General features: G+C 37.7%; 1 protein-coding gene across 1 annotated transcript in view; it reads left to right on the top strand.

The window, feature by feature from the left end:
- Positions 1-16,847, top strand: part of SLC35D1 (solute carrier family 35 member D1) — a 51,281-nt gene that overhangs the window by 10,169 nt on the left and 24,265 nt on the right. Inside the window, exon 8 of the mRNA XM_086717244.1 lies at positions 486-578. Coding sequence (XP_086573370.1) covers positions 486-578 — 93 coding nt within the window. The remainder of the gene's footprint in view (positions 1-485; positions 579-16,847) is intronic.

Genomic DNA, 16,847 nt, shown 5'->3' with positions numbered 1-16,847 from the left:
TCTGTCTGTGTTGGTCTAGGTGTGAGTATGTGTGTCGGTATCTGCCCCCCTGTCTCTCTTAAATGGCATTTTGCTGTGGTTCTAAAAGCTCAAGACTGACTTGATGACTTTTGATTCAGTTCTGGAAAGGGAAGGGCTTCAGGACTGTGTTTATATAGAGAGTGGTGTGTATATTCAAAATAAACTTTCCCCTGCTTGCTGTTTTGTGGTAGCCAGTTGAAGTTATTTTTATTTCCCTGGTTTTAAGCACTCAAAGGATTTATTTCAAATAAATTAAAAATCTTGTAGGTTTGATTTTTTTTCTTTTTTTCTTGCTTTTGAAAGCTTAGGTTATTAACGTTTGCAAAACTTAACGACTTGGCTGATTTGCTGTCTATATTGTGGGGGAGGGTGTGTGTGTGTGTGATGGTAGTGGAATTCTATATGGAGTTTTGTATATCTGTCTTCTAGAACCAAATGAAACACCTAATTATTTACTATTCTAGGAGCTGGGAAAATATGGTCTGCTCTATTACAATGCACTGTTCATGATTCTGCCCACTCTGGCCATTGCATATTTTACAGGAGATGCGCAAAAGGTAGGAATTTCTAATTATGATTTAATGGCTTATGTTCTTGAATTTTATTATTATTTGTGGCCACAAGATACACTGTGGGGTTGTTAAAAAGTAATGTGCTTATTGAATGACCAAAAACAGAGTTTATTTTTTAGCTTGCTAATGTCATGCTAACCTTTTTTCTTGGCATGAGTATTGGATGGTACTAAAATGGCTCAAAATAGCTTTGACTGTTAACATAAAAATAGTGAATGCCAACTAGTGTCCTTCTTACGTGTCAGAAGGATAGAGGAAGGGAATTTTCACATTTCTACTAAACTACAAAATAAGAATAGAGGCAGACTATCCTTGAGAAACAAAAAATCCTAAACTAGTAGAATTCTTCAAATCTAAACAAAATATTTGGCATTTCTAAGAAGCTCTCTGTTTTGTTGTACAATTGTCATGCTGGTTTAAATCCCACGCTGGGTTTTTTCCTTAGGAGATATTTAGCATTATGTGGTAACAGCTACCCATAGTAGAGTAGCAAAATAAATCCACACAAGAATATTTCTTTAAAACAAACCCCTATTCATAGGAAAAAAATTGATACCATTTTGTTAGAATTTACAAAATTTTGCAGACTAAATGGAAACCTAGAATTTTGCCAAGATTTCTATAACAAGATTTCTTTTAATGATTCCCCTGGCTAGTAGTTTCCTCAGAATAAATGTATTGGTTATTTACTCTAATGACGGTGACAAGTCTCACAAATCAGTGGGAGCCAAAATAAAGAAAAGGTTTTGAAAGTAGTTAGACTATTAAAAAATTGTTCTTCAGTCAAAGGTAGAAGACCTTATAAAGCTTATAAAGGCCCTTTGTTTTATTCATCAAGAATGCTTTTAAAAAAACAGCATAGATCATCTTGAACATGTATAAATGTTTTAATGAACTGTGACCTGGCTGCTAGCAGGCCTAAAAATGACTCCAAAGTAGGAAATGGAGCTGGTGATCTGACTAATAAAGAGTGCTGAAGAAGTATTTTGTGGCTGTGGAAAAAGTGGGAAGAGAAACTAACATTTATTGAGTCCCTATTATGTGTTAGTTACTTTACATATGTAATACAATGCAGTCCCCAGAACAGTTCTAGAAAGTTTGAATTATCTCTGTTGTACCAATGTGGACATAAGGGCTCAGAGAGACTAAGTAACTTGCCCGATGTTACACTGTTGGTGGATAGAGTTAGGATTTAAACCCAGGCCTGAACTCCAAAGGCCATGGTCTTTCCGCAGTATTCTCTCTCCCTCTAGGAGACTTTGACAGAAATACCTCTTACACTTTAGCTTTGGGGCAAGAATGTAAGGTAAAGTAACCAGGCATGACAGCACAGATGGATCCAAATCTTGAGGTCAGTCTGTACATGAGAAAGTTGGAAGAATTAATGTGGTTAGGTATTCTATAGACTTGGCAAAATGGAATTCTCATTAATTTGAGACTTTGACTAGTAGCTTGTAGTTACTTGAAAAAATTGACCAAAGGAGATATTTATTCATTCCAGAGTGATGATCATTTAAATAGAAGTTATTGGCCAGGTTGTAACATAATTCATGCATATTTGAAAGTTCAGTAACAGTCAACTTGCAATGTTTCTATATGATTGAGAATGTTTACTCATAGTGAAAAAAGTTGCTTTGCTAACTATATTAGAATGAAATTTAGAATTTCATCTTACTGTTTTTTTCTTTTTTATGCAAAGGAGTAGAATTTGAGTAATCTTTTTGTTATTTCCAACAAAAGTGCCAGGCAAAGGTCAAGAAAGGTTTATTTTGGAAGAAATGTTTTTTTAAGAATGACAGAGTTCACCTGAATACTTTCAAGTTAGGGTGATAAACTAATGGAAGCTGAATTTTATTGCTCTGTAATCACACCCTATCAGCGTTTTGTGTTTCACATAAATGTTTGTTCTCACTCTTACTATTAATTAATATTATTCTTTAAAAACATTTTTTTTTAATGTTTGTTTATTTTTGAGAGAGAGAGAAAGAGTGTGAGTGGGAGAGGGGCAGAAAGAGAGAGAGACACACACAGAATCCGAAGCAGGCTCCAGGCTCTGAGCTGTCAGCACAGAGCCCAACGCAGGGCTTGAACCCCAAGCCATGAGATCATGACCTGAGCCGAAGTCGGATGTTTAACCAAATGAACCACCAAGGCGCCCCAATATTATTCTTATGTTTACTGGGGTGTAGATGGACACACTGGCTGGCAGTCTTAGAATCTCTGCTCTTTTTCTTAACATTCTCTCCTTCACATGTTCTCCATTTAACATTCTCAAATAGTTAAGTGTTACTGTGTGTCTCATGGTGTTAGGCTCAGGTGATAAGGAAAAAAGATGAATTAGGTGTTTTTCTTGCTTTTGAGGACCATACGGTTGTCTTGGGGAGTAGACCCGCCAACATCAGAGCAATAAACTGTTCTAGGTTCTGTGGGAGAAGTGTTTTGGGGGCATCTTGGGATGTAAAATGGAAGTGGGTCAATTCTGTCTCCTTGTTGGGGACAAAGTGCCTCATGGAGCTTTGCCTACAAACAAAGTAAAAATATAAGTGACATGAGTAGTGAGTGTTTTCTTAGTAGGTTATGAATTACATTTGAAACTTAGGAAGTAAGAATTCTGTTTGACTCTATGCCTAAATTACTTGTATGCTTATGAGACAAGTCACTGCAATTTCATTTTAAGTTCAATTCAGATGAGTATGTCTGAGCATCTTCATTGGGAATATGTGAGAAATATGCCTTAGTCCTTGCTACACAAAGAAGACACTGGCATGCTACAGAGATGGAATAAGATCTGGCACCGAAGTGCGTGCTTGTCAGTCATACCATAAATATTTAGGTTAGGAAGAAATTGGTGTGGATTGAATATCAGGATTGGCTTTTTAGAAGAGATGGGGCTTGGTTTTCTTACCCACTAAATGCAACAAATAAGGCTAACCTGTTCTGGGAGTTGCTGTTAGAGATATAACTTGGAGAGGTGGTTGAGGGGTTTGGTTTTATTCACCAGCGCAGAAACAATGTCCAGAAGCCACCCACAGACAACCTGATGCATCCAGGAGGCCCATAGTGTTCTGCAAGAGGTTGCAGTTTTATTTGCTGCATTGGAAGATTCAGTTTTATAGTAGTCAGTAGGCTGTATATCTGAAGTCCTGGCAAAAAGGTTTCATATTTCAGAGGGCATATGTAGCATGATTTCAGATAAGAGTTTTCTAGTAAGTTGGGTTCATTTTCAGTATGTATCTTTAGACTTGTGCTTTTCCTTCACAGTATACATAGACATTCATTTATGTGCGTGTTTTTTTTTTTTTTAAGAGTGGACACTTTTTTGTGGACCAGCTTATTTTTTTTCTAAGTTTATTTATTTTGAGGGAAAGAGAGAGAGCAGGACAGAGAGAGAGAGAGAGAGAGAGAGAGAATATCCCAAAAAGGCTCCGTGCCATCAGCACAGAACCCGATGCAGGGCTTGAACTCACTAAGTGTGAGATCATGACCTGAGATGAAATCAAAAGTCAGATGCTTAACCAGCTGAGCCACCCAGGTGCCTTGGAACAGTTTATCTTTAAATAAAGCTGTTCCCATATTAACAATTTGAGGCTACTTCTGGCCTTTAGGAAGATTTTGCCTATAATGTATGATGCCTTGTACCTGACAGGATGCTTCCATGTAAATAATTTTCCTCAATCCTCATTATATACTTGTGAGGTAGGTTATTACTTGATTTATAGAGGTTAAGAACATAATTAAGGTTCCACAGTGGCAGAGTTCAGAACTAGAATCTGTCTGACTCCAGAAAGATCTCTTACTGTTTGTCTGGCTACATCTCTCAGAGCCATTTCTGCCTCTCTGACTTATAGGTTTACCCCTGTTTGGGACTTCCATGCAGGGCTTTCTCACAGAACAAGCTATTGAATGTGAGAAATGCCTTCAGAGTAATATTGGAAGTGAAGTTTCTGAAGCTTGGCCTTATCATTACTTAATCTTTTACAAGTAATCATATTTCTTTCATTCAACAAATATTTACTGAGTGTTTACTCAGATGCTGTTCTAAATTAAAAAAAAAGAAAAAAAAAAAAAGGACCTGTCCCTGCTTAAAGGAGCTTGCAATGCAATGGGTGAGATCAACTAAACATAAATTGTATAATAAGAACTACAAGGAGAAATAGAACAAGGAGGAGAGTGATTGGGGAAGTGCTGCTTGGGATAAGGTGGTTAGAGAAAGCATCTTTCTCAGTTTCATTTGAGCAGGGATTGAACTGAATGGACTGAGGCCAGTTTGCGTGGCACTTTCGAAGGAGTCCTCTAGTTGGAGGTAAGAGCAGGTTCTACGTGCTGAGGTGGAAGTAGGAGGGCCTATAGCTTCTTTACAAGAAGCATTTTCTGAGTAAATGACTACCAGGATAATCAAGGTGGGTCTTGAAAGATGTGGAGGAAGAGAAACAGAAGGTACATTCCGGGTGGAACAAACATCATGAGCACAGGCATAGCTGCAGGGACCAGCCTCTTCAGTATGCTCAGGCTTTGGCAGTCAAAGACATTGGAGGCCTTCGAAGAGACCTTAGAGAGCATCCAGTTCAAGCCTCTTCTTTCACTGTTGAGGAAGCTGGGGCCCAAAGAGGGCCTAGGACTAGAATCCTGATTTCCTGACTATTACTAGTACTCTCGCTTTTCCCTACCACGTCACACCCTTCCAAGTTGGGACAAGTGCTACATACAAGAATTTGAAATTTACTCTGCAGATATGACAAGTCCCTAAAAGTTTATGACATAAGGGATAGAATGGAGAGAATTTAGGGCAGAATGCAGAAGCAACATCCAGTTCTGTCCTTGACCACTGTCTGATTTTGGACAGGGCCCTTCTGCTCCCCTACCCTGCTTTGTGAAGTGTAAACTGAGTAGGTTGTATCAACTGAGTTGGTTAGTTCTCTAGGTAGGGCCCTTTCCTGGGCTGAGACAGAATTTCTGAGGAGCAGAAGGTATGCCAGTGTGGAGACTAGGCTGCTGTTCTGATGGTTGGCATGAGCCCAGCTGCTCCCTGATTCCTGAATACCAATACTTATAAACTTGCTCTCATCCGTTGGACTCCTGGCTTTCTTGACCCAGAGCCATTTTGCATGGAAGCTTTGTATGTATTCTATGAAAAGACCAACAAGATAAATTGTTAAAACACAGTATAAAACTGAATATGGTATGCTACATTTTGAATAAGAAAAAGGGAAAATAGTATATATACGTTGTATTCACTTATTTAAGTAATGAAACTCTGGAAGAATATGCATAAGACTAATAAAGTAACCACCAATTCGTGTGTGAGTGTGTGTGTGAGAACAGAATAAGTATAGAACAGGAATGGGAGGGAGACTTCTCACTATTTATCTTTTTATATTTTTTTGATTGTAGAGCCATGTGAATGTATCTTAAATTACATTTTATAAAAGGAACAGTAAGAAAAGGATAAAGTTTTTCTATAAATAATGACTATCCTATGATGAATCCTAAAGTTTAAAATAACTGGGGGTGGTGGGACATATTAATTTGTTCTCATTATTCAGGGTTGCAGACTGTTGACCCAGCATGCAAATTAAAGCAAGATCAGATCCAAATTATTTTTTTTTTCAAAATCTCACTGTTAACCTTAGAAGGCAGAGGAAAGAAAAGTTCCCTGTGTTAGGACAGGAATCCAGTAAGAGGGCTCTGAAAGGTCAGCTCCCCAGGGAGGCAGGAGTTCTACAGAGCAGTTGATAGGGCTGACACAGTCGTTAAGCAAGAATTGAAGGCCAAGGAAGAAAAAACCTAAATTACCATAAAAATTGAAAGGCGGGATCCAATTGAACAACGTAACCTAGTGAGCACATAATGCAAATCCTTGGAAGCTTTCTGAGAAACCAAACGTGTGTGTGAATGTGTTTGTGTGTGTGTGTGTAATTTTTTAAAAAGTTTATTCAGGTTCTCAAAGTCCTGGCTGTACCAGAAACCAAGGAACCAATATAGTCAACATTTGGTTTTTTAAAACATGGCTTCTAATTTTAAAACATTCTCTTTCTTAAAAAACGATGTTTACAAAAGCCAGCTCACTGTTAATAAAAGATATCTAGTTAACATAGATAAAGGTAGATAAAGTATCAGTTGACTAATTGCTTTCCAAAATGTCAGTTAGGATAGACTGTGTTTAAACTTGTTAGTTGTTGCCTCCAGAAGGGAATGTCTGCAGCACAAAGCCAGTGATTCACAGTCACAGGAGCTGGAGCCTGGCTTTCTGACAGCACACCCTGCTAGGTGTTCTCATGTAGGGAAGGAGGAACAGACCCCTTGCTGTAGATCTCACAAGGCTGGTACTGTAGGCACTGGTACATTGTATAATGTCTTCATTATACCACTGGTTAAAATTACATGGCTCAGGGGGCGCCTGGGTGGCGCAGTCGGTTAAGCGTCCGACTTCAGCCAGGTCACGATCTCGCGGTCCGTGAGTTCGAGCCCCGCGTCGGGCTCTGGGCTGATGGCTCAGAGCCTGGAGCCTGTTTCTGATTCTGTGTCTCCCTCTCTCTCTGCCCCTCGCCCGTTCATGCCCTGTCTCTCTCTGTCCTAAAAATAAATAAACGTTGAAAAAAAAAAAAAAAAAATTAAAAAAAAAAAAAAAAATTACATGGCTCAGATGAGTTTTACAGGAAAAGTGGAGGTGTCTCTTTTTGCTGACTAAATAATGAAGAATTTTAGGCTGTTGGTTTAGTCCAGAGTTATTAATCTTTTCTGGGTCACTCTAGACCATACAGGCTGATTTCTCAAACCCTGAATTATTCTTTCCACATACACATGTCCTTTCTGCTTTCTGGGCATTGGCATCCTCATACCAAACAAGTGGGTTGATCAGTTATTCTTCAGTTATGAATGACTAGATCTTTCTCTTTGCCATATATGTTGTTTGACAAACAAAGTAATGTTATTAACCATTGTTACCTTCGAGGATATGCCTTTTTTCAAATAAGAGTAAATGACCCTGTTAATAAGCTGGAATGTGTGGTTTTGCAGTTATATGTAGATTTTATGTAGGTGGTAGAGCCTTGTGAGCAAAGGTAGTGAAGATATCTGGGTCCCAATTCCTTGTCTGAGCCAGGAGGAGGTGGAACAGAAGTGGTGGCAAGTAGTTACAGTAGTGCGGAGGATAGGGTGGGTAACCCAGGACCACTGGCTCCATGAACTTATCTGGCTTTCCCAAGGTAGGGAGGGAACCTTGGAGATCATTTGCACTACTGATGTTATCTTCCGTCTTAGTCAGTTCCCTAACAGTTTACTTTCTAGGATCACATGTTTCAGTTGTTTTCTCAGTAGATTTTTGGGGAAAGAAGTTTCAAAATACAATGGTGTCATTCATCAACTTTTCCTTATTTACCATGAAGCCTAAAACTGAGCGATTTGTTTATTTTTAGACCTTATAGTAAATGAGTATCAAAGCTTATAAGGTTTCAAAACATGTAAGAAAATATGTCATTCATGCTTTGGATTTTATTTCTGCTTAGCAAATTTTCCTTGGAGTGAGAATGGTTATATCTAAGACTCAGGTGAACACTGAAATTATTACATGCTTCTTATTAGGTTAGGGGTGATGAATTGGTGCTTATGTTATCCTGTGTTCATTGTAGACATTGTCAAGTAGTCTTGACGATGCTTCCTTGCTAAAGCGCAGGAATAGCTCTGACTGTTCACCAGGGTAGTGGTTCAGACAGCCAGAATCAGTGGATTAGAGCTGGGAAAGAAGACAAAAAAATCTGATTGTATCCCTAGACTTGGTTTTACTGATTATGTGATGTTAGTGCCTAATCTTACTCCTATACTCCCTTTCTTAATTTCCTTAACCTAAACAACTAGAGAACACATTTTTTTTATTAAACTTTTTTTTCAAATATTTTTATTTAACCGAAAGTCTCATCCAAACCAAATGCCTAATTTTCAGAAATGGTAGGTCCGTATAACCCATTTGCCCATTGATTTATGCCACGTACTTTTTATGCCTGTGGTGTGTATTGGCTTGTGGTATTACATTGTACCACCAGCACCTGTAGAACCAGAGACTTCATTCAAAACAGAAGGAAAGATAAGCATCTTTGTATGTGCAGTCTGTAATCACAGCCATTTGAAGATTGCAGGACTTGTGGAAGGGAGCCCATCGAGCTCTGTGTCACACAGTGACCAAGCAGGTCATTTTGTTCACAGTGGCTCTTTATTAGCTATCTTTGGAGGCAAACATTTTATTTGGTTTTAAATGTCCCTCCCCCCATCCTTGATTAACAAAATATATGTTCACTGTGCCTTCTGTATTTCCTGTCTTAGGGAGAAGAAAAATATGCATGCAAATCTATCACTGAGAGATAACAGTGGTGATGGAAGTATGTGAATTTTGTATAAAGTGTCTGCATTTCATTCTCTGAATTGATTTCTCACAAGAGGCAGATGGAGCAGACTGTTGTCTATATTTGTAATATAGGTAGAGGCTTAGAGAGGTTAAATGACTTTATGATGGACTCAGAGAAAATTAATGGCAGATTTAGAATTTAAATGCCCACTTTTTGGCTCAGTGATCAATAACGATAACTATGTGAAGCTATCTAGAAGAAAAAACTCAGAACATGTTACCTTGCCTTTGGTTTTTCTTGGTACTTAACTAACAGAACAGGCACTTAGTAGCTGGATGGTTTGGGGAAAGTTACTTAACATTTCTGGACCCGGAAGTATAATAAGCTCTTAATAAGCAGTAGCTTCAATTGTTTTTTTATGCTATCTTTATGATAGGGAGTAGACTCCATTCTACTAGGGTAGTGTTTGAGTCATATTTATCCTACAGCTATACTTTCAAATGGCTGCTGCTTGTTCTGTTGTAGCCAAAGATCCATTCCTGTGGCAAAGCAGAGGAATGCAATAGGCTGCTTCTGCTGTAGAGTGGCTTTCTCCAGAGACAGGCCTAGTATTTGGGGAGTGAAAACAATCCTGTGAGAATTGTTTTTCAATTTTTGAATTCTATGTAAATTGAATCATGTTCATGGGATTTATTTTAATATTCTATAGATACAGTTATTAAGTTCCCAGGGGACTGTACAGTATGTATTTGGGGCATTTTTCCAAATAAAATGTAATGCTCAGTGTAGAAAAATTTGGGCTTGAGTGTATAGACTCGAGCCTACCATGTATTAGCTATGTTACCTAAAGTAAGTTACTCCTCGTCTTCTGGGGATAAGAAGGCTTGGCCTTTCTACCTCACAGGGTTACTTGGGGATCAAATGACATGAGGTATGCAGAAGCATTTTGTAAACTATAAAGCACTCCACAAATATAAGGTAGTATTTGTTTACTGTCACAATTTGTTCCTTCATTTATTAGCAAACCTGAACTAAATTGTCTTCAGCACAGTACCCGCAGGCCAACTGTGGGACCTGGCACATGACGGGGACTTAGTAGATTTAAAAATACAAAATGAAACCAGAAGAAATGTTTAGAGCTAAAGGAGGGAAGGAGCTCAGGTATATAGAGAGTTTTATTTGAAGTCTTTGCCAAATAACTGATTTCTTTCCACTCCTAGGTCACTGACAAAAAAAATTAAGGTGCACCTGGGTGGCTCAGTTGGTTAAGCATCCGACTTAGGCTCAGGCCATGATCTCACAGGCTGTGAGTTCGAGCCCCGCATTGGGCTCAGAGCCTGGAACCTGCTTCGGATTCATGTATCTCCCGCTCTCTCTGCCCCACCCCTGCTCATGTTCTGTCTCTCTCTCCTTCAAAAATAAGCATTAAATTTTTTTTTTAATTAAAGAAAAATAGAAATGATGTTTACATATGAAAACTGACATCATTTATTGAATGAGATGGGCCTCCTTCATATCATTGTATCCATAATTATCTTTAATTCTGATAACAACTCTACAAGATAGCCTTGTAGAGTTATTTCTCTTATTATATGTGCAGAAACTAAGGTTCAGGGAATCCTCATGGTTCATCACACCAGCTTATTCTCTTAGTGACTTTGGAGTAAAAGAGTAGCTTATCTAGGAAAGGAGGATAATTTAGAGTTGAGGAAAGTTCTTAGGCCTGAGATTTCTTTCTTCTTTTCTTTTCCTTTCTTTTCTTTTTTTTTTTTTTTCTTTTCTTTTCAGAGAGAGAGAGGATACGTACGAGTGGGCAAGAGGGGCAAAGGGAGAGAGAGAGAAAATGAGAGAGAGAGAACTTCTGTGCTGACTGTGGAGCCTGATGCAGGGCTCAGTTCCTCAACCCTGGGATCTTGACCTGAGCTGAAATCAAGAGTTGGACGCTCAACTGACTGAGCCAACCAGGTGCCCCAGACCTGATATTTCTTTTATGTGTTTCAGTTTGAAGTAAAGTCTCTCCTTATGAAGCTGATCTAACACTCATGTTAGAGTTGGAAGAAACCTTAATATGCACCCAGTTTAACTTCCCTCGCAGAAGCTAATGCTGGCATAATGAAACAGTGGTGAGGTGGTGCAAGATACTGGGCTTCGGAATCCTGGTGTGCTGCTTTTTTTAGGTACAATGGCTTCTGTACCAATAACCCTCCCAAAGATACTTCTTCCGTGCCCACCTGCCGGTTTTCTGGGTTATGCCTTTCTCTTCAAAAAAAGAGAAACTAAACTCGGTGCAAAAACTAACGAGTTATAGGCCAGTAAAATGACTTTTTCCATTTTAAGAAAATTTAAAATTATATAGATTTTATCTGAAACTTTAAATCTAGTAGCGTGTACAAGTAGTATGTGGGGGTATTAAATGTTTTTCTTTTCCCATGATTTTTTTTTTTTTTTTTGAGAGAGAGCATCAGCAGGGGAGGGGCAGAGAGGGGGAGACAGAGAGAGAGAGAGAGAAAGAAAGAAAAAGAAAGAAAAGAAAGAGAAAGAAAATCTCAAGCAGGCTCCATGCTCAGTGCAGAGCCTGATGTGGGGCGATGTCATGACCAGACCATGAGAGCATGACCTAAGCCAAAATCAAGAGTCAGACACTTAACCGACTGAGCTACCCAGGTGCTTAGATGTGTGGGTGTATTAACAAGTAAAGTCTAACTCATCTGCCAGTAGAAAATGATACTAAGCCAGAGATCATGGATGTTTAATCCACCTCAGCTATTTGTACCTAACACTTCTAAATGCTTGGGGCTAGGGAGAAGTGACATATGACATAGTTTCTGCTCTCAAGGAATTTATAGTCTTGCTGGTAGAGGCTGGTCTCCTGAGTCCTCCCAGCCTGTACTTTATTGTGTTTTAATGGTTTTTCATCAGAGAGGAGGGTGTGTTTACAGGTATGAAAGTGCATAGAATGAGACTATGTATGACTTCTTTCATTTATTCTTCATCATTTTACAGTTATGGAACATCTATTTGCTATCACTTTGTTAAGCACTGTGGATACAGAGATAAACCATGAAGGCATTCAAAGTGTCTGGATAGATGATCATGAATATACAAATAGTCACATACATACATGTACTTAGTCACATACATGCAGTGTCAGTGATAAAAGTAGCACTTAGTGTTCTTGACAGTTTGGCAAGAAGGAGCCTGATATGAATGCAGGTTTTTGTGCAAAGCTTCCCAGTGGAGGCGTCATATGAGATAGGTTTATAATTCGAGTCAGTAATTGAATTTGGTCTTTTGCTTCTAGCCAGGATGGCATAACAGGGACAGGATTTACCTTTCTGCCTGAGCCTACTAGAATACCAAACATATATGAAAAATGTTTTTCAGACATTGGACAACAGGTGGTAAAGGATTGTGGAGAGAAAAAGGATAAGAAAAGAAGTACATAAAAAAAGACCCAAATGAAATTTTAAGGAAAAATATAATAACCTGAATTGAAAAATAAAGTAGAAGGTATTAAACAGCAGATTAGGCAGTACAGAAGAAAAGATCAGTGAATTAAAGAAATAGCAATAGAAACTATCCAAGATGAAACACATGGAGAAAAAAAGGACTGGAAAACAAATGAACAGATTACTAGTGACGTGCAGGGTAATATCAAGAGATCTATAATATGTGTAACTGTAGTCCTGAAGAAGAGGGTGGGTAGAAAAACTTTTTGAAGAATTAATGGCAGATGTCTTTCCCAATTTGATGAAAACTAAATCTACACATACAAGAAGCTCAACACAAACTATAGTATAGTAAACACAAAGTATAGTAAATAAAAAGGAAACTATACCATAAAGAGGGACATTTCATAATGCTGAAAGAGTTAATATATCAAGTAGACATAACTGTCCTGCATATGAATGTGCTTAATGAGAAAGCCTCAAAATATCTGAAGCAAAAACTGATAAAACAGAAAGGATAAGTACATTATTGACAATTATAGTTGGAGATTTTAACACTCCTCTTTCAGTAATTGATAAAACAACTAAACTGAAAGCCATTAAGGCTATAGAACACTTGAACAACACCATCAACTAATTTGACCTGATTGACATTTACAGAACATTCGACTCAAAAACAACAGAATATACATTCTTTTCAAGTGCACATGGAACATATACCAAGCTAAACTATATTCTGAGCCATAAAATGATTATTAATAGCTTTAAATAATTGAAATCATAGAAAGTCTGTTCCCTGGTCAGAACAGAATTAAACTAGAAATTAATAACATAAAGATATATGGAAAAATCTTCAAATGTTTGGAAATAAACACTTCTAAATAACACATGGATCAAAGAAAAAAATCATGAAGAAAATAAAACATTTCAAACTGAATGAAAATTAAAACACAACATAGTAGGGGCACCTGGGTGGCTCAGTTGGTTAAGCATCTGACCTCAACTCAGGTCATGCATGATCTCATGGTTTGTGAGTTCGAGCCCTGCGCTGGGCTCTGTGCTGACAGCTTGGAGCCTGGAACCTGCTTCAGATTCTGTGTCTCCTTCTCTCTCTGGTCTTCCGCCACTCACAGTCTGTCTCTCTCAAAAATTAATAAACATTAAAAATTTTTAAGACATAACATAGGAAAACTTATGGGATGCTGCTAAAGTGGTGCTTAGAGGTGAATCCATAGAATTAAATGCATATATTAGAAAAGAAGAAAGGTTGGGGCGCCTGGGTGGCGCAGTCGGTTAAGCGTCCGACTTCAGCCAGGTCACGATCTCGCGGTCCGTGAGTTCGAGCCCCGCGTCGGGCTCTGGGCTGATGGCTCGGAGCCTGGAGCCTGTTTCCGATTCTGTGTCTCCCTCTCTCTCTGCCCCTCCCCCGTTCATGCTCTGTCTCTCTCTGTCCCAAAAATAAAAAAATAAAACGTTGAAAAAAAAAAAAAAAAGAAAAGAAGAAAGGTCTAAAATCAGTGGCCTAAGCCTTTCCCTTTAGAAACTAGAAAAAAATAAGAGCAAATTAAACCCAAAGTAAATATAAGGAAGGTAAGAGCAGAAATCAGTGAAATAGAAAACAGAAAAGCAATAGAGAAAAATCAGTGAACCTAAAACCTGGAGGCCAATGAAAGTTCAGTAAAATTGCTCAACCATAGCCAGTTGATCAGGGCAAAAAGTGAGAATGCACAAATTATCAATATAGGGAATGAAGGAGTGATATCATTACAGAGCTTGCATATACTAAAGGTATAATGGAATATTAGGAACAACATTATGCCATAAACTCAAAAACTAAGATGAAATGAACAAATTCTTTAAAAAGACAAACTACCAAAGCTCACTCAAGAAGAAGTAGATAACATGAATAGCCCTATTCTACTAAATAATTAAAAAGCTCTACTTAATTAAAATAATTAGAAGCTATTTAGCTGTATTTCTCTCAAAGAAACTGAATTTTGGTTAGCCTTCCCAAAAGGAAAACTCTAGGCCTTGAATTAATTAATTAAGGGTGCTTAATTAATTAATGGGGCTATTTAACTCTATTTCTATTAAGAAATTGAATTTTAGTTAAAAACTTTCCCAAAAGGAAAACTCTGGGCCTTGAATCTGGAACAGATTGTCTCTCACAGCCCTCAGAAGGAGCCATCCCTGCTGGCACCTTGATCTTGACTTCCAGCCTCCAGAGTGTGACACAAAAGTTTCTGTTGTTCAAGTCACTCAATTGGTGGAACTTTATTTATAGCAGCCCTAGTATAGACTTAAATGTAGAGTTAAAACTTAAAACTTGAAGAAAATATAGGAGAAAATCTCTGTGAAAATCTCAGCTTCATAGGAAAGTCATAAAAAGCAAGAATTGTAAAAGATAAAATAAGTTAGACTACATCAAAATTAAATTTTGTTTTTTAAGGCATCATTAAAGAAATAAAAAGGGAAGCCACAGACTGGGAGGATATATTTGCACAACCATGTATATAATATATAATAATCATATATGTAATTTTTTAGAAAATACACAGTCATATATATGATAATCATATATATATGTGATTTTTATATATATAAAAAATTAAGAACTTGTATCCAGAATATATGAAAAATAACAACTCAGTAATAAGACAAATAGATAAATTTGGGAGATTTGGACAGACATTTCACCAGAGAAGCAATACTGATGGCAAATAAACACATTAAAATATGCTCAGTCAGGGCACCTGACTGGCTCAGTCAGTAGAGCATGTGACTCTTGATCCTGGGGTTATGAGTGTGAGCCCACCATTGGGTACAGAGATTACTTTAAAATCTTTTTTAAAAAACTTAAAAAAAAAATATGCTCAACCTCATTAATCATTAGAGAGAAAAAATATGCTCCACTTCGTTAATTATTAGAAAAATGCAAGTTAATATTATAGTGAGATACTATTTACTTACAGTACAGTGGTCTCATACAGTTCCAAGTGCTGATGAGAAGGTAAAGCAATAGGAACTCTCATAGAGTGCTGGTGGGAGTAAAGATAGTATAGTTATTTCATCAGTTTCTTAGAAAGTTAAAGATACATTTACTGAAAGAACCAGCCAACCCATTTTCTAGATATCTACCTGAGAAAAATAAAAATGTCCACAGAGATTTGTATTCAAAGGCCCATTATAGCTTTATTGATAACAAGTCATGAAAACAACCTAAATATTTATTGACTGGTGACTAAACAGATTGTGGTATAGTCATAAGATGGAATACTAATCAGTAATAAAAATAAATGTAACAAAAATGATGCAACAGCATAAGTGATTCTCAAAAGCATTATGCCAAGTGAAAAGCCAGACATAAGAGTACATGCTGTGCAATCCCATTTGTAGGAAATTGTTGAAGAACAAAACTCTAGTAACAGACAATAGATCAGACGTCGCCATAAGTTATAATCAGAGGTTGTAAATTTGGGAGGGGATCACCACTTAAAAGTGGTTGATTTTATTTTTTGCATATTATGCCTCAACAAAGAAAGAACCTTGAACAAATTGAATGTCTACTGTTTGCTGTGTTAGGAATTTGCTTAGGTAGATGTGATGTGGGTCCTCCTGCAGGAAGCTATAGACACTGTGTAGAAAGACTTGCAGTTTGGAGAGAAAGAGAGTCCTAGAGGGAAGTACTGCTGGGGCAGAGGAGAGAGTTCTTATCAGGAAGGCTCCATATAGTGGCTGCTTGCATTTTAGTTTGATCTGTCAACAGGAGTCAGGAGAGTGTTGAGAAGGACATTCTAAGCAAAGGCACCTGAGTGTGAAAATGCATGTTACATTTTATAAACAATGAAGAGCCTCGTATTGCTGGAGCCTTGGAGCTATGAGATTTATGTTGAAGTGACAAGAATTGAAGCTGATTGGGTTGGCAGAAAGATGAAAGGTGGAATGTTTATCGTATTTGCTTAACAAACTGATATTGTAAGAGACGTTATGTACTTTAGAGGGAAACCTTCCCTCTTGGTTGAGAGATGAGGTGATCACTACACCGTTTCATTTCTCTTCACTCCTTTGCTTTTAGCTTAAAAACAAAACAGCAACAAAACCTTGCTTTTACCATCAGCTGTTTTAAAATAGTAATTCACCCTGCATAGACCTCAGCCAAATTTGTGTAACTAACGCTGTATTTGAGTTTTCACATGTTGTAGGAAAGAAGTATGTTTCAGTGTTTGAGAAAGTCTTTCATACTAGCTATCTGGGAGAGCTGCTCAGATTAGCCAGATCTCAGATATGGCCTCTGCCTTCAAGCAAATGTCCATTTCTTTGAACCAACAGGGAGAAGTACAAGACCTTCCTCACATTACATTTTAGAAAGGAGGAAACCTTCTGAAACTGCTTTTTTGGTTCAGCTCCATATATGTCAAATTCTTAAACATCACTCTCTATCCCTTGAGTGATGAAGGGAAATGTAT

This window comes from Puma concolor, chromosome C1 (assembly GCF_028749965.1).
Source record: "Puma concolor isolate L17-30 chromosome C1, mPumCon1.1.hap2, whole genome shotgun sequence".
Lineage (NCBI taxonomy): Eukaryota > Metazoa > Chordata > Mammalia > Carnivora > Felidae > Puma > Puma concolor.
This window is presented reverse-complemented; position numbering and strand designations above follow the sequence as displayed.